Raw genomic sequence first — 18,899 nt, 5'->3', positions numbered from 1 at the left:
TTTTTTTTTTTTTTTTCTCCTCTCCACCTTTCAGATCTTATTGGGACGAGTCCTAGATCTACCGGTAGATCAGGATCGTCGTAATGGGCACCCCTGCTTTAATGCAACATGTTTGCAAAGTTAGGATTAGTGGTGATATCATGCATCATGTTTGAAGCTCTACTGACACCAAATTCCCACATTGCTAAATTATTAGGACAAGTAAGATTTGTGAGAGATCGTGCCGACAGTGGTGATGTCATTCAAGCAGTACTATTCAGCAGTATTGTATAGTATAATATTCAAGAGGAGCCGTTCTTACTGACTGTCATGATTCGGTTTGGGACCAACAGGTGACACTGTAGGGCTTCCCCTGCAGCTGCACACCTGTTGGTCATTAGGTAATTAGTGTTTTAAAAGGACTCCGAGCCCGATCACTCAGCATTGGGTCATTATTGCTCTTTGCTACTGTCATGTTTGTTTGTTGCTGTTTGTCTGCTGCTGTCAGGTTTGTTTCGGTCATGTTGGTCACGGTTCTGTTTTAGCTAAAGTTGTGATTTTTGTTTGCTACTTTGGACTATGTTTGTTTTGGATTTAGTTTTCTCTGTTTCAATACACTTCTTCAAGTTGACCCTGCTCCTCCCTCCTGCCTGCTTTTTGGGGTCCACCACCACCTCGCAACGTGACACTGACGGGATGGCAAATACATACAAGGTAAAATGAAGTCGGCCATGAGTAACGTGTTGTCATTTTGTTTACAGGCCCTTCTACCGTGCAAAAATTGCTATTCCTCAATAAGAATGAGTTACACAAGCATTCAGTAAACGAAGCACAATGTCAAGTATAAACATTGAGTACACCAAGCACAATCCCAAAAAGATGAATGACAAACAAAATTTCAAGTCTTTTTTTTCCCCACATTTGATATATATTGTTGCTTCAAGGCTATAATTTATACGTTGGGGTACAAATTACAAATTCATAAAACACCACTGCCATGTCGCTTGACAAGTTTCCACATTAAAAATTGCTATGTTGAGTTTTATTATACACAAGAAGCATGTCACATTTTTAGTGGTTCTTTTGGATGAATCCGAAAGCACAATTATCCCTACTGACACTAGAGGTCACCCAAGGGTACTGAATGCAGCTTCGGGTAGTGAACCATTTTATGACACAGTGGTTCAAAAAAGGCTCAGAGCTTCAGAAGGCCTCGTTTTGCCATACACCTGACAAACTGTATGAACAAAACACTGAGAAAACTAAATCCAGAACAAACAAAGTCTTGAAAACAAGAATCCAAAGTAACAAACAAAAACCTATGGCAGACGTAAAAACAAGGTGAAAGCAATCCAAAAAAAATCCATGGCAATAAGACACAAACACTAACCAACAAAAGCAGTGACAGCAACAAAAAGCAATGACCCAAGACTGAGTGGTCGGGCCGGGAGTCCTTTTAACAAAGAACCTACTCATGACACGATGACCAAGAAGTGTGCCGTTGTAGGAGGACCTGGCAGAGCCACATGTTGGTCCCAAACAGATCAACCATGACAGTTTTTGCTAAACTAATACGATTGCTCCCACTCTGCTCCAAAGGCAAATTTATAAACACCTTTACATAATCAGATTTAACCTGTCTCCTATTTACAATAACTTGTTGACCAGTAAGGGACATAGACATGCTGATCAGGCTAACTGAAAGTAGCTATTCAGCCTTAGCCCAAACAATAGGCCTAATCAAGACCCAATGATAGGGAATTTAGAAACCAATGGGCCTCTAATAAACCAATAGGGGCGTGACTAACCATCCCCACCCAGTCCTCAAACAGGCCACGCTCAGCTTTTTAGCGCAGAGCAACTTCCCGGAGTCTTCACGGAGACTTCAGGGTTGTCTACCGCTGACGAAGCTTCTGTGAGAGAAGCGAAACGTCCTTTTTTGCTTTTTTTGTTTTTTACCCACAGGTACAGATGACGACTGACAGAACCCTTTCGACGATTTACATAATTAGAAAATGGGCAATTCCAAAATCAATGAACAACGTCATCAGTGATCCTTAACAAAACAACAATTAGTATCTGTATGTATTATTTTATCATTGCATTTCCTAAATAATGTTTTCCAGGTATAAAGTGTGCAAACTAGAGCGTTATATCAGCAATACTCATTGTTACGCAATGATGTCAATTAGGAAAAGTGGAATTGAATTCCTTTGAAACGGTGCTGTCTTTTCCAATGTTGGAAAGGATGTACCTTTTTATCTCTCCTTGACCTGATGAAGTAATCCAACAAAGTTGAAGGAAATGTGCCATAAACGTTTTGGAGATTTGACTTTTAAATAAATTCGATTCAAATCTTCCAAACATACATCATCACGTAATGGCGAGTATTGCTGCCGTAAATCTCTAGCTAGCGGACAGCGCCGGCAAAATATGAGCTTAATCTTGAAATGAAAAGGATCCAGATACTAATTATTGTTTTTAATAAAGAATCGTTGAAGATGTTTTTCATTGATTTTGGAATGATCTATTCTGAAAAAAAAATGAAAAGTTGTTTTTAATTTTATTTCTGCGAGTGTTGAACCACCCCTTTTTGTGCCCGCGCGTGTGTGTGTGTTGACGGATAGATATTACCTTTGTACATTATGTATATCGGTTCACTTACTTGCATTAATTTGTGGCCTATCTCCCACACCTAATATGGCGGAAGGACTGACGTATTGCAGGGCTGGCTCAAAGTGGTGTCTACGTGAAATACTTCGTGTGGCAGCGGAAGGTGGCTGAAAACTGTTTCCGCTTTTTGAAGGTCTCAATACCATCTACCTCAACACCGGAGGCGTTGAATTGTTTGCCATGATAGGTTTGTGTTGTTTCTTAACATCAGTCAAAAGCTTAAGTATGCCGTTTTCACCCGAGTCTATCTAAACTAAGTAGTTAACTGTCACCCACATTCGAATGATCGATGTGCTGGATCGCTAAATTGGATGAAATTGTGTACATTATGGTAGCGTCTCTTAACACTAGCACTACATCTACGAATTACATATATGCATGGATTTTACCATACGGCAATGTCATTGTTTATTTATGAGGCAATGCAGCCAGCGAATAGAACTGAATATGTGTACGGGTTCTAGTTTTTGTGAACGTGCTGATTTGCACTTTGGCAGTTGGTCTCAGTACCACAGACCATGGGAATACAATTGATAGTAGTAGTCGTAATGAAACATTTTGAGTTAAATTTCAGAAGAAAATATCTATTTTCTCCTTATTAGATATGTGCGGTTTACAGTTGCATTGTAACGTAGGTATTTGTGTGTTGTCACACAACATTTAGCTTAGCAGAACCAGTTGTAATTCGGGCAATTTATCGACTCTTTTTCCTTAAATACTGCTGCATATTTATGCTTTATAGTACTGATTCAAACTAACTGTCCGAATGTATGTACCATGGATTAACATATTGAATTTTGTATTCGTAATCAGTAAAATATTTCCATCCATCTATCCCGAGCAGCTGTGGCCATGAGTGCAACATGCCCAGGCCTGTACTGTGGCAGAATAATGTTCAATGGGTCGATGGAAAGAGACTGTGGTGTAAGTATAAACCATATAAATATTTTTTGTGAAGAACTGAAAAGCGTATGTGAATTAACAGTGAAACACGATGTGTGTGTGTGTGTGTGTGTGTGTGTGTGTGTGTGTGTGTGTATATAGTGGGGAGAACAAGTATTTGATACACTGCTGATTTTTGAAGTTTTCCCACTTATAAAGCAGGTAGAGGTCCGTAATTTGTATCAAAAGGTACTCTAAAACTATGAGGGACAGAATCTAACACAAAAATCAGAAAAATCATAGTAGATGATTTTTAAATAATTAACATTTTATTGCAGGACAAAAGTATTTGATACATCAGACAAACAGCACTCAATATTTGTTAGAGAAACCTTTGCAATTACAAAGACAGGGATGAGATTTTTCCGCTTTTTGGCAGAATTCCACTTTTTTTCCAGTCAAAATTGACCTTTTTTATATTGTTCCAAATCCGTTGAGAACATTTTTTTGCGGGGAGGTCTGGTGTTATTTCTGGGCTGCCGGACTTGTCTTCGGCAGACGCTGGACTCGTAATGTTTACAAATAAAGTTCGCAAGCATCCATTTTGAATACCGTTTTTTCTCGCGAAGCATTAATTTGTCGTTTCTTCGCATGTAGGCTAAAACCAATGTTTTACTTTTTGTGATTGATCGCTATATCGGCAAATGCAGAATCACAACCGATCCGTGTTCGCCTTCCTAAACCCCTTTACCACGAATTGCGAATGGTTTTGCACAAGGGATGTAGTGTATTGAAATTACTCGTTTATATAGTGTGTATTAAACAAAATGCTGAATGTTATTGAGACTTGTGACGAAGCTATCTGAAAAAGCGGATCTGAAAAACTTTTTTTCTGTGAAAGTTTCAAGTCGTGTGTACATTGAATACACTTCATCTTTAGTATGTTTAATATCAATTGGCAATTTTTTAAGCAAATAGGGAATGGTATTTCAACAAAAAATTTAACATTTTATTCATAAAATGAATGGTTTTAAGGCTTTAAAATCTCTAAAATCCATTAGCTTCCGGGGGCTTTTCCCCCCTGGGCCCCCGTCCGGGGCGTTGCCTCCAGACCCCCGGCTGATTTTCAGATTTTTTCATCACTAGCCACTCTCATCCCTGCAAAGATCAGATGTTTTCTATAGTTCTTCACCAGGTTGTTCGACACTGCAGCAGGGAGTTTGGCCCACTCCTCCATACAGATCTACTCCAGAGCGTTCAGGTTGCATAACTGTCGCTGGGCAACACGGACTTTCAGCTCGCTCCAAAGATTTTCGATTGGATTCAGGTCTGGAGACTGGCTAGGCCACTCCAGGACCTTGAGAGGCTTCGTCCGGAGCCACTCCTTCGTTGCCCTGGCTGTGTGTTCCGGGTCGCTGTCATGCTGGAACCCCCCTGCCACGACCCATTTTCAATGCTCTTACTGAGGGAAGGAGATTGTTGACCAAGAGCTCACAATACATGGCCCCATCCATCCTCCCCTCAATACGGTGCAGTTGTCCCGTCCCGTTTGGAGAAAAGCATTCCCAAAGAATGATGTTTCCACCTCCATGCTTCACAGTTGGGATGGTGTTCTTGGGGTTGTACTCATCCTTCCTCTTCCTCCAAACACGGTGAGAGGAATTTTGACCAAAAAGCTTCACTTATGTCTCATCAGACCAAATAACCTGCCTCCATTCCTCCTCTGGATCATCCAGATGGTCATTGGCAAGCTTCAGGGCCTTGACATGCGGTGGCTTGAGTGCCGTCATGAATTAAAATCCTGCATGCGGCACATGCAAGGCCCCCCTGCCTTTCATGCGCCGCAGGATTTTAATTTATGATGGCGCAGTATGTTACTGATGGTTTTCCTTGACACTGTGCTCCCAGCTCTATTCAGGTCATTCACCAGGTCCTGCCGTGTAGTGATGGGCTCATCCCTCAACGTCCTCAGGATCATTGATGCCCCATGAAGAGAGATCTTGCAAGGCACTTCAGACCGAGGGAGATTGACCGTCGTCTTGAATTTCTTCTGTTTTCTGATCATTGCACCAAGAGTTGTTGCCTTCACACCAAGCTGCTTGTCTCTTGTCCTGTAGCCCATCCCAGCCTTTTGCGGGTCTACAGTTTTATCCCTGATGTCCTTGCACAGCGCTCTGGACTTGGCTTTTGTGGAGAGGTTGGAATTTGTTTTGAGTGTGTGGACATGTGTCGTTTACACAGGTAACGAGTTCAAACAGGTGAAGTTAACACAGGACAGACAGGAGGGCTTCACACATCAGTGGGAGCTGAAATTCTTACTGGTTGATGGGCGATCAAATACTCGTACAATCAAATGTAAATTCATTATTTAAAAATCAACAGTGATTTTCTGGATTTTTGTTTTAGATTCAGTCCCTTTTCGTTGAAGAGTACATTTCATACAAATTACAGACCTCGACCTAATTTGTAAGTGGGGAAAACTTCAAAAATCAGCAGTGTATCAAATACTTGTTCATCTCACTGTATACGTGTGTGTGTGTGTGTGTGTGTGTGTGTGTGTGTGTGTGTGTGTGTGTGTGTGTGTGTGTGTGTTAATGTGTGGAGGTCATACGTAATCGTGGTTTTTGATCAACTGCAGGTTTGCCCTCGTGGAGAGCGAGCCAATCACCAGAAAGTGTGTGAGCGCTGCACCGAGTCTCCTCAACTTTATGATTGGCTCTATCTCGGCTTCATGGCCATGCTACCTCTCATGCTTCATTGGTTCTTCATTGAGTGGTATTCTGGTAAGAAGAGGTGAGGATTATTTTAAAATGCCTAATTGCTCAAATGCAAAACTTGAAACTATGAACCAACTAACAACAGCACTGCAGTATGTATAGTTAGACGCTTAGTCTTCCTGGGTGATGGTAATCTTCGAACTTTAAATTGCGGTAACTGGACGTGTTCATGTTGAAGAGGTTTCACCTTTCATCTAAAAGCCTTCTTCAGTTCGAAATTTTTATACGTGGAGTATCCCTGTTGATGCTCCGTGTGGGTGTGTTGTTGCTGCCAGACGTGGTCAGTGAAATGACTGTCCTGCATAACAATTGGGCACACGCTTGTCTTGTGGCAAAAGAGCTCATTCGAGCCAACCTTCCCGTGGAATGAGATAATCTTTGGGGGAAGGGATGTCTGGACATTATTGTTGGCAGACACCTTAAACCTCCTCTACTTAGAGATAGCGTTACCATTGGTGCCTTCTTTGATACCTTTCAAACCAGCAGTCCTCCCGATCCTCAAAAGATTCTCCCTTCTGCTTGAGATGACAATTAACTCTGAATACTGGACCTGATGAAGCCACTTGCCAATGTCATGGTTGTTTCCCTCCTCACTGCATTGCATCGCATAAACGCCATTGTTGAGTTTGTCTTAGGGGTGAGGCAGCTCTATTTTAAGGGATTTAGTTGGTTTGAAACACCTTGGTATTCGGGGTGTGCAAAAATTTGGAAAAACTACATTTCTGACCAATTACCCTATTTTCACGACTATAAGGCGCCATTAAAAGTCTTAAATTTTCTCCAAAATGGACAGGACGCCTTATAATGCGGAGCGTCTAGTGTATGCGCCGAGTTCCGAAGCCTGACTGAGAGCAAGTCTGGCCGACATGTTGTTTATAAAGAGAAAAGGCGGACGTGAGTGACGACAGGCATGCAGAAGTCCGCCAATGAGTGAAGGGTGGGCATGTAAGAGGATGCTAAAGGCACGTCCCTAGCAGGTACCAGTCGCCAATGAGTGAAGGGTAGGCGTGTAAGAGGACGCTAAAGGCACGCCCCTAGCAGGTACCAGTCGCGTGAGTACATTGTAAAATGGCTAAATAAAGTTCAACCGAACTCAGTTTTGCTTCCGTTGCCCTTTTTAAAAACGTGTTTTTAGCGTGTGTCCGTATGTCTTAGCTGCTACCGTATGCTTTAAGCTAACATACCTGGTATGTTTTAGCGTGCATGCATTCTACCGTATGTTTCAAGCTAACGTGTTTTTAGCGTGCGTGCATGCATGCCGTATGTTTAAGCTGGCGTATGTTTTACCATGCCTGGCTGCGCCCAATAATACAGTGCGTTTTGTGTATGTGTCAAATACAGAAATAGCACCCGTTACTGAGACTGCGCCCAACAATACGGTGCGCCGAATGGTCGTGAAAATACGGTACTATGATTTAGCTTCCTGTTATACTTTGTAATGTAAGGTCAAGTTCATTTTTAGTTGATTTGTGATTGTTTTTTTTGTGATCTCTATTAAAATTAAACAAGCATTTGGTCTTGCCTTTATCTTGAATATGTTAGGAAAGCTCTGATTATAAAATTACCCATGTGTCCGGTATCATAACATGTCCAATGTTTCAAACAAATCAATGTGTCGATGTCAGTAAAGAATTTTGAATTCAAATTCATTTATTGGAACAAATCACAGAAGATATTTATCTTGTGTTTTTAGTGTACTCAATAAAAAAAAGTTAAACACGATTTGCAAATCATTATATTCTGTTATCTATGTTTAATACAGCGTCCCAACTTCATTCGCTTTGGGTTTGTAGAAGGGAAATGGAAATAAAACGTCACATTGAGGGATGGATTGCTTTTTGAAAACCTCAACGGTGCAGTGAGACTGTTTTGGTTTGTTCGGCATGTGTCCCGTTTGGTTCTTTGGCGCGTACATTCATGTAAGATTATCATCAAGTACCGGTAGATACTAATAATACACAATAATTCATAATAACTCCTCTATGCCTATTGGATATGAATTACGACGTCTAGGTCTATGGGCATCATAAAAGACTTATTTAATTACCGTAATTTCCGGACCTGATTATAAGATGCACCCACAATATTTTTAAAGGAAAAAACAATTTTATACACACACACAAGGCGCACCTGTCTTTCAGCTGCAGGTGCCCTCATTGTAACATGAGATATTTACAAAGAAGGGCCACAGAAAGCTTTTTCAAAGTTTTAATAACGTCCCTGAACTTTTCTCTCCAAATAGTGCCTGTAACGCAGCAGCACCACGCCAGTAAAACAGCACTAACAGGGCTGGTTTAAAAAAAAACAAAAAAAAAAAACATAAAAGTCACTTCACCGTCGAATAATGCTTTTTTTTTTTTTTTCAATGAAAAAAATCTTCGCTTGCCGAAACACTTGGTCAACCATTTCTTCATTCGGCTTTCTACCATCTGCGCTTTCGTGTCAACTTTCACGACAATGTCTTTCGGCAGTTTATTTATTTATTTTTTGGGGGGGGGGGCATAATAATCCATGGTGGTTGCAGTGCAGCCCAAAACAGCTGCATCCTCTCATGGCCGGTTGTTTTCAATGTGACAGATAATAGCGTCTTCCTCGATACGTATTTATCAACTTCTCTCACTCTTCTTCCTTTTATTCTCGAGCGCTAACTGGCAGCCATTTGAAAAATCTTTATATAGGCCGCTTCATTAACTCATTCACTCCCAAAGACATATTTATATGTCTTTTCAGACTTCACACATTCAATCCCATGTACTTAGGTTTTCTTTTTTCCTAGCTTTTTTTTCCAAGACTGAAAGTCTTTTTTTTCCTACGGTTCTGAAAATGGCTAGTACTGAATGAGTTAAATAAGCTGCAGAGTTGAAACAGTGTGACAAAAGTTGTGGTTTATAGTACGGAAATTACGGTACTTGAGCATTTATTAAGGAGACTAATGATGACATCCTTGCAGACCCCAAGGCACCTATTTTATGTCAGAAAAACCTCACAGTAAAGCACCGAACAAAAATACAAAGTATGCATACTGAAACAAAGATCTTGTTTCAGTTCAGTCACAAATGTACTTATTCAGTGTGAAATCATGGCTTTTAAAGCTGATATTTTTGAAGTGAACCTTGACTTATTCTGTTGTACGGAGGGCAATAGCTGGATACATGTTACGTCTTTGCACGTTATGTCTTTGATGTGCCAATTTTGCGGGATCTTTGTTTGATCGAGGCTAGTCTCGTCTGTTTCCTTGGGAATAGTAATGTTGAAATACCAACAAGTTGGACATCAATGAACATCACCAAACAGATTGTGTTGAATCTCAGTGGTTCTGCTGGATTGTTGTTGGGGATGCAAAACCATTAATAACGTCTTTCATTTTCTGACTTCAGTTCCAGTGCTTTGCTACAGCACATCACAGCCTTGTTGGAGTGCAGCGTGTCTGCTGTGGTTACGCTGTTGGTCACAGAGCCAATAGGGATGCTCAGTATCAACTCCTGTCGAGTTCAGATGCTGTCGGACTGGTACACCATGCTGTATAATCCCAGCCCAGACTACATCAACACTTTACACTGCACCCAGGAGGCTGTCTACCCACTGTAAGTCCTGACTGCAAGTCTTCCTTCTCAAACCGCCACATCCTATTTTTCAACTGAAAACTATTTTTAACAAGAAAACATCCATTTAAATCATTTCACACTACCAGCAATGCCATTATTTCATAGTGGTCGTATTTCAGTATCTGTCAGAGAATGAAAGTATGCTTCATAAAAAGTGTATAATTAGTTTCACTCCAAGTACTGTATGAAAACAAAAGGATCAACCCCAAAATTGAAATGGGCCAATAACCATTTTCAAGGTATACCACTGTTTTCAAAAGTCAGTTTCAAAACTTTCAAACTCCATACATCCATTATCTACCGCTTATCCAGGGTCCGGTCGCGGAAGCAGCAGCTTCAGCAGGGAACCCCACACTTCCCTCACTCCAGCCATTTCTTCCAACTTTCCGGAGGGATCCCAAGGCATAACCACGCCAGACAGGAGACATAATCTTTGCAGCATGTCCTGGATTGTCCGTGGGGACTCCTGCTGGTGGGATATGCCCAAAACACCTTACATGGGAGGCGTCCAAGAAGCATCTTAATCAGATGCTCAAACCACCTCGTCCAGCTCCTCTCAATGTGGAGGAGCAGTGGCTCGACTCTAAGTCCTTCCCGAATGACTGAACGTCTCACCCTACCTCTAAGGCAAAGCTCAGACAACCTGCAGGCGACGCTCATTTCGGCATCTTGTATCCGGGATCTTGTTATTTCGGTCACTACCCATAGCCCGTGACCATAGGTAAGGGTAGGGTCGAAGATCGACCGCTAAATCGAGAGCTTCGCTCTTTGGTTCAGCTCTTTCTTCACCACGACACACCGATACAGAGTCCTCATCGCAGCAGACACTGCGCCAAACTGTCTATCGATCTTACGCTCCATCCTGCCCTCACTTGTGAACAAGACCCCAAGATACTTGAACTCCTCTATTTGGGGCAAAATCTCAACCCTAACCTAGAGAGGGCACTTCATCCTTTTACGACTGAGGACCATGGTCTCAGATTTGGAGGCGCTCATTTTTATTTCACCAGCTTCACATTCGGCTGAAGATCACAGCTTGAAGCCGAGAGAGCATCATCATCTGCAAAAAACAGAGGTGCAATACTTAGCCCACTAAACCAGCCCCCCGAATCTCCTCTGCTGCGCCGAGAAATTTTGTCTATAAAAGTTATGAACAGAATTGGTGACAAGGGGCAGCTTTGGTGCAGTCCAACCCTCACTGGAAGTGAATCCGGCAATGCGGACTGGTACATATTCCAAAAAGCATCCACCATAGAACTTGCCAAGAGACAAACGCCTTCTACAAGTCCACTAAACACATGGTGACTGGTTGGGCAAACTCCCATGTACCCTTGAGGACTGTGCCTACTGTCCCACAGCCAGGACAAAAAAACAAATTTCTTCTTCCAAATCAGAGATTTGACCTCGCGACAGGCTCTCCTCTCCAGCACCCCTGAATAGATCATACCAGGAAGTTGAGTTATGTGATGCCTCTATAATTGGAACACACCCTCCGTTCCCCTGTCTTGAAAAGAGGGGTCTGCCAATCCAGTAACACGTTCCATGTGATGTTGTAGTGGCGTGTCAACCAGGACAGCCCGACAACATCCAGAGCCTTTTGCAACTTTGGGCGATCTCATCCACCCCCTGGACTGAGGAGCTTTTAAACCACCTCTGTGACGTCAACCGCAGAGAGATGAGAGCCCACCCTAGTCCGCAAATTTAATGACACAACTACAAAGCCGATCAGCACATATAAAGACCCTTATGTTTGAACATGATGTTTGTGGGTAATTGGTGACAAACACAGAAGTTTCAGACCAGAGAGGCCAGCCCTCGCAATCACGCCCTTCTCACTGTTATTGCTCACGTATTTATTGAAGACACCCAGCAGAACGATGCGGTCCTGAGGGGAAGCGTTCTCCCTCCAAGGAATCAAAAAAGGGTGGATATTCTGAGCTGCTGTTTGGTGCATTGGCACAAACAATGGTTAGGACCCGTCTCCCCATCCGAAGGTGGCGGGAGGACACCCTCTCGTTCACCGGGGTGAACCCCAACATACAGGCACAAAACTGGGGGCCAATAATTATGCCCGCACCTGCTCGACGCCTCTCTCAGAGTCTCCAATCCCTCTCGAGAGGAATTGCACGAGAGCCCAAGCTGTGTGTCGACGAGCCTGACTGTATCTAGTCAGAACCTCTCTACTTCGCACACCAGCTCGAGATGACATTCTATGTCTCAAGAGCTAGTTTCCCGAGCTGGGGATCAGACCGCCAAGGTCCCTAGTCATTTGCCGCCATTCAGCTCACAGGGCACCTGACCCCTTGGCCCCTCCCACAGATGGTGAGACCATGGCAAAGGGGACTCACATTGCCTTTTCAGACGCTCGCCAGCAAGCCCTAGTTTCAGGCTTGGCTCCAGAGTGGGGCCCCAGTGACCTGTGCCCAGGAAACGGTCACTAGGGCCCCAGTTGTTTGGGAATTTTTGGGGCATCGCTACTTGGCAAGATAAAAGATAGCCAGAAGTTCCAACATCTCACATTTACAAGAGCACCTCCCATTACTCTTTGACAAATTTGAGAGTCATACCTCGGGTTTCGACCATAATCCGTTCCAGAAGGCTGTTCGAAAACGGATTTGTTCGAAAACCGAAACCACGCTCTTTAAAAAAAAAAAAAAAAAATCTTTACTCAACACGTCTGTTCACAATAGAACGCTACACGAGGAAGGTAAGGAAGGCGAGAGGAGTCAAGTGACGCGTTCAAGTGCGCTCAGTTTGTTCGAGAACCAAAATTCGTTCGTCATCCGAGGCATAAAAAACTCGAAATTTTTGGTCGAAAACCGATTTGGTCGAGAACAGAGACGTTCAAAAACCGAGGTTTGACTGTATAATGTTAACATATTTGTACAACTGTGTTAAAATATGTGCAACTAGCGACAAGAGTTTGTGTGTCTATAGTTGGAGAATTAAATACGATCGACTCGCTCTTCAGGCAGATGACTAGGTTGATATTAGCATGATGAACATCGATCGGTTCTTTCTACTCCAATGTTACCTCTAAAAACGGAGAAGATAAAGAAAAAATAACCTGGTACCTCTACTGACAAAATTCATATGTTCTAGAAGAAAATTTTTAACGAGAAAATTTTGTAAGTAGATGTAAATGCCCTAATCCATTCCAAGACCCGCACCATTCAGACACAAATGTTTGAATTATAAAAATGCTTCAAAATATGTAACAAATGCATGTTACAATTACATTATCACACAATAAATGAGAGTTGTGTATAATGTAAAAGACAAAGAATAAAGAATAAAAATGATGGCCATTTAACTTTTAACTGCAGCCTCATCATTTTTTGCCCTCTTTAGTCCATGTCCTCTCTCAGAAGTGGATTTTGCTTGCCGTTTTGTCAAGAACTGATCTAAGGATGTTTGCTTTTGTCGGCTTTTAACAATTCTTCGAAAATGTCCAAGGCAAACATCAGCCTAGTGAGCGATCGCCCGACTGGTGAACACTTTCTGGGTCATTCATATTTACGTAAAACAATCAGAATGCCTCATGGCTGGAGGGGCGAATGACGAGACGCTGCAAAGACATACAGTATATCATCTATTGATACACACAGACACTTACGGACGAAGTCCCTCTTAGCCAATGGGATGCCAGGATGATGCTCGGTAAAAGCCAATGGCAGAGCAGCTCTCAGTATGTTGCGTTCAGGAAACTCGGAGCTGCGAGTAGCGGTCCATACTTTATTTTTACCTTTCATATCTTGAAATTTCTTTCGTAACAAGAAACAATATTTTCCTGTGGAGGCTCGGTAAAAGCCAATGGCAGAGCAGCTCTCAGTATGTTGCGTTCAGGAAACTCGGAGCTGCGAGTAGCGGTCCATACTTTATTTTTATCTTTCATATCTTGAAATTTCTTTCGTAACAAGAAACAATATTTTCCTGTGGAGGCGTTTCGTAACTTGAAAAATTTATATGAAGAGACGTTCGTAAGTAGAGATACCACTGTACTCATTTTATGACAAATAAGCACCTTTAGCGCACCAGTGGAGAACTTGTGAAGGTTGCCGACAAAAAAGTGTCAGTGGATTTGCAAAGAACATGTACAAAAACATCAGTCAGAAATGAGTCAAATGTAAGTCTAATTGAGTTTGTTCTGAATTCTCTTTCTCAGCTATACCATCGTGTTAATCTACTATGCCTTCTGCTTGGTGCTGATGATGCTACTGCGCCCTCTGTTGGTTAAAAAGATAGCATGTGGTCTGGGCAAATCTGATCGATTTAAGAGCATCTATGCTGCTCTGTACTTTTTCCCAATCCTGACTGTGCTCCAGGCTGTTGGGGGAGGATTGCTCTGTGAGTATGCTCTTCTGCTCCTCTGTTGTTCCTCAGATCATTTTGACCATCACTCAAATCATGCTCTGTTTAGGTATTTTACATGGCCATTTGTTTGTTTCAGATTATGCGTTTCCCTATATAATACTCGTCCTCTCTCTCGTCACTCTGGCCGTGTACATGTCTGCCTCTGAGATACAGGTAAGAATATTCGTACTCTGTGCACTGTACATACTGTACATATAGGTGAGGAGAGCAGAGGTGAAAATGGAGGGGCTTGAGAGAGTTCTCGGCCCAATGAATGGAAAATATGCATTCCAAAAACGCCCTGACGGCACTATTGAAGGTAGAGTGTTGTGCCTAATTTGGAAGGACTTTGCTTACCACCGAAGCAGTTCAAGTTTAGCCTCCTACATCAATGCAAAGCACCCAGTCGCGAGTGCAGCTACAGCTAACGTTAGCACCGAAAGCGTTAGCAGTAAAGCGAGCCATAGCAAAGCTCTTCGCTAAACTAAACTCGAGAAGAACACCCCGCGTGCGAGGCATGAAGTCGTCATAGCTGCTTTGTCCACTGTAGCCTACTAGAAGCGATTGATGTTTATTTCAGCACTTTATTTTGTAATGATGAACAGTGTTCTTTCTGAAGTGCTAATTTACAACACTAATTTAAGGGTCTGTTTTATATACTTTGTATTATATGAAATTTAACAATGTTCTGTTTCAGCCTAGTTAACCTGAATGAATATGAATGAATACTTTATTGTCATTGCACACTTGTTACAACGAGATTTTGCAGGAGCCTCCACCGCCAAGTGTATCGTGAAATACAAAAAAGTATATAAATACATTGCACTCCCCTAGACATACACACAATCACATACGCACGTTTAAAAATTGAGATTCAACGTTATGGAATGGATTTTTAAAAATTGTGACTATACACTGTTCAAGGAAGGGTTAAAGTAGATTGTTCTTGCAAAAAATATGAATTTGTATGAATCAGGCATTGACATGAGAATATGTAAAATATTCGGCACTAATTTCTTATCTCTTAATTAAGATACAGTCAAAGTTGTCTTACAAAATTATATGAATAATGCATTAACATGACAGTATGTGGACTATTTCGGACCTAATTGAAGATACAGTCGGTGATATCATGAGCTATATAGTAAAATTGCACTCCCATAGGCCTACACATTCAGATGCACACGATTTAAAAATTGAGATCCAACAGCCTGACTGCCCAGGGATAGAAAGTGTTTCTGTGTCTGTTAGTCCGACTTCTCATGACTCTATATTTCCTGCCGAGGGCAGGAGGTTGAAGAGGCACCTGCCAGGGTGGGATCGATCAGTCAGGATTTTCTTTGCCCTTTGTAGCCCCCTTGAGTTCACGATGTCATCCAGGGATGGCAGGGGGCAGCCGATTTTTGTGCGCCTTTATGACTCCTTGCAGAGCATTTCTGTCCTTGGCCGTGCAGCCGGCATACCACGCTGTGATGCCGTACGCCAATACGCTCTCCACCGTGGAGCGGTAGAATGTGTGGAGCAGGTGTGCCCCCGTCTGGCATTTGTTCAGTAATCTTCAGAAGTGCAGCCTCTGTTGCACTTTGCCGACCAAAGCACCCATGTTGGTGTGCCATTTGAGGTCATCCGCTACATGCACACCCAGGAACTTGAACGTCGAGACCTTCTCCACACAGACACCGCCTATCTGTAGTGGGGAGGGGTCTGCTCTCTTCCTCCTCCAGTCCATCACCATCTCCTTTGTTTTGCTGGTGTTCAGTTGCAAGTTGTTTGATAAACACCAGCCTACGAGTCTCTGTACCTCTTCCCTGTACGCCGTCTCATCGCCATTGGAAATGAGACCCACCAATGTAGTGTCATCGGCGAATTTCACGATGACATTTGAGTCATGCATGGGGGTACAGTCGTGTGTACAGCATAAACAGGAAGGGGCTCAGTACACAGCCCTGGGGGGAGCCCATGGCATCAGCTGTTGATCTATTTTGTCTGTAGGCAAACTGATGCTGGTCAAAGTTCTGTGGGAGGCGTGATTTTAGGTGGCGAAGAACTAGCCTCTCAAGACATTTCATGACCACCGGGGTCAGTGCCACTGGTCTGTAATCATTCAGGCTGCTGATGGTATGTTTCTTGGGGACGGGTATGATGGTGGCTGCTTTCAGGCATGACGGAACGATGGCCTGTGCCAGCGAGGAGTTGAAGATCTGTGTTAGGATCCCTGTCAGTTGGTCTGCACAGGCCTTCAGCACTTTCCCCTGTACTCCGTCCGGTCCTGTGCCTTTATGCGGGTTCACGGCTTTCAGGACTGCTCTCACCTCATGCTCCTTCAGCTGTAGCGACTGCGTGCTGGATTGATGTGTAGCCAGAGGGGCAGAGTGAGACCTCTCTGCGTCAAAGCGGGTGAAGAAGATGTTTAATTCCTCCGCCAGCGAGGCATCTACGCTTACCTCTGGTGGACTGCCCTTGTAATTTATGTTTGTCCCCCCGCCACACTTGCCTTGCATTTTTGTCCGCCAGTTGTTTCTCTACCTTTTCTTCATAGCTCCTTTTGGCTTGTTTGATCCCTCTTTTCAGGTTTGCCCTGGCCACGGCATACAGCTCCCGGTCTCCGGCCCTGAGCAGTGTCCGCACTTCCCCCGTCATCCATGGTTTTGCATTTTTGAACACTTTGATCTGTTTATCCACTGTGACATTGTCAGTGCAGGTCTTAATGTAAAATAAAACAGTCTCAGTGCGTTCATTTAAGTCCAAGTGATCAAAAATAGTCCAGTCCGTATTTTCAAAACAGTCCTGGAGCTGGCTGAGTGCATCTACGTGCCAGGTTTTGAAAGCTTTCCTGACTGGTTTGGTTCTTATTCTGATGGGTCTATACGCTGGCACGCTGAATAGTGAGATATGATCAGACATCCCCAGATGAGGAAGGGGTATTGTCCTGTATGCACTCTTTAGGTTGGAATAGATCCTGTCCAGTGTGTTACTGCCCCTGGTGGGGTCCTTTACATATTGTGCAAACTTTGGGAAAACAGTTTTTAAACAAGCCTGATTAAAGTCCCCAGCCACAATAATGGCACCCTCAGGGCACTGCATCTGCTGTCCATATATTGTGTCGTGAAGGTCTGGAAAGAGCTGTGTTTACGTTAGCAGTGGGGGGTATATACACAGCTGTAATTAGCACTACAGTTAGCTCTCTCGGTAGATAGAATGGCCTACAGATTACCGTCATCATCTCTAGATCGGGCGAACAATAAGTATTTATTACTCTACTGTTTGTACACCAGCCTTGATGAACAAAGACGCAAAGGCCCCCTCCTCGCTTCTTTCCGGAGCTGTCGTTTCAATCGAAGCAGTGCGTGGTTCGACGCGATAGCTGAATTGCCTCATCCGGTATGAGTGAATGTAGCCATGTTTCCGTTATTACAGACACTCTACAGTCCCAGGTGTAGCGACTGTCTGACAACAGCAGCTCCATCTTGGCAATTTTGTTGACGATAGATCTGGCATTTATCAGGAAGATGCTTGGCAGCGCTGGTCTGAGCGGCTGCTTCCTTAGCCTGGCTAGCAGGCCCGCCCTGCACCTCCGCTTTTGTCTCCGCTCTCTACGCCGCCTCCTAGTCCCGACAATCCACGGAGAGCCCGGTGGTCTGGCTATCGCTGGGGGTATATCCCACGTATCTCTGAAGTGCGCATTTATCGCGATTTCATTCGCAAGTCCAATGTTGTTTAACTCTGCACTGGTATATGTGTACAAGCCATTCACACACTTGATCACATTCGCACAAGACCACACAAACATAATTAGAAACAAACTGAATCCACGACGAGGGAGAGAGATCCGGGCCGCTGCGTCCTCGTGCGCCGCCATTTCCTCTCAGATTCATGTTGTTGTTCAGGGTTGCTAACGCTAGCTGGTTTCTTTTCTCTCTTTGTGTTCTGCCACTTTCCAAACAGTCCTTCAAGAACCTGGTTGTCAAGAAGAAGCGCTTGGTCATCCTGTTCAGTCACTGGTTGCTCCACGCGTATGGCATCATCTCGATCTCACGCCTGGACAAACTGGAGCAGGACTTGCCACTGTTGGCCTTGGTGCCCGGTCCTGCTTTGTTCTACATTGCTACAGCTAAGTTCACAGAGCCAAGCCGCATTCTGTCAGAGGGTGGGAGCGGACACTGAAACTCCCAAGTAATGGTTTAGAAACCAGATGTATATTATAGCCTCTTACCCCACAGTTGTGTCATGTCAGTTGTTCTTATGCAAGTGTATATATTTTCTGGATAATTCAGAGATGAAAGTCCTGCGGATTTTCCCGGAATTCCGGGTTTTTCAAATTTTATGAAAATCTGTCCGGAGAATTGAGGAAAATTTGCCGAAAATTAATCCGGATATTAGTTGACAACATTGAACGAAGACGCGTTTGAGTTTGTTGTTTTGCTTTCACGAGCGTAGCCGTTACTAACACTAGTAACAGTAAAGAGATTTTCGTTTCTTTATAAACATACTTGCTAAACCCCAGTGGAACGAACAAAAGACACCGTGGACAAGACAGTTGTCGTAAAAAATATATTTGGACAAAAAGGGACACACACAGATTGGCAGAAAAACGTGTCCGTCCGACTTCGAGTGTCGTCTCGGCTAGTTT

General features: G+C 43.3%; 1 protein-coding gene across 2 annotated transcripts; it reads left to right on the top strand.

Moving 5' to 3' along the window:
• Positions 1-2,738: 2,738 nt before the first annotated feature.
• Positions 2,739-18,533, top strand: jkamp (jnk1/mapk8 associated membrane protein). 2 transcript variants are annotated; one of them, XM_019892551.1, is made up of 7 exons: positions 2,739-2,839; positions 3,497-3,576; positions 6,173-6,327; positions 9,689-9,895; positions 14,082-14,263; positions 14,367-14,443; positions 18,215-18,533. In XM_019892551.1, exons 1-7 carry the CDS (start codon positions 2,833-2,835, stop codon positions 18,431-18,433), a joined length of 927 nt encoding a protein of 308 aa, XP_019748110.1. In that variant the 5' UTR covers positions 2,739-2,832; the 3' UTR covers positions 18,434-18,533. The 2 variants fall into 2 exon arrangements, with proteins under 2 accessions (XP_019748110.1, XP_019748108.1); XM_019892549.1 differs by having other exon boundaries at positions 2,761-2,839; positions 3,494-3,576.
• The last annotated feature ends 366 nt before the right edge of the window (positions 18,534-18,899 follow it).

The sequence above is a fragment of the Hippocampus comes genome, unplaced genomic scaffold, assembly GCF_001891065.2.
Source record: "Hippocampus comes isolate QL1 unplaced genomic scaffold, H_comes_QL1_v1.1 scaffold212, whole genome shotgun sequence".
NCBI classification, from domain to species: Eukaryota; Metazoa; Chordata; class Actinopteri; order Syngnathiformes; family Syngnathidae; genus Hippocampus; species Hippocampus comes.
The sequence above is the reverse complement of the archived record's forward strand: the minus strand, read 5'-3'. Positions and strand labels throughout refer to the sequence as shown.

Coding starts and splice junctions, on each gene's coding strand:
- jkamp (XM_019892549.1), top strand. Junction 3,577..6,172: donor CGATGGAAAGAGACTGTGGT/GTAAGTATAAAC, acceptor GATCAACTGCAG/GTTTGCCCTCGTGGAGAGCG. Junction 6,328..9,688: donor TGGTATTCTGGTAAGAAGAG/GTGAGGATTATT, acceptor TTCTGACTTCAG/TTCCAGTGCTTTGCTACAGC.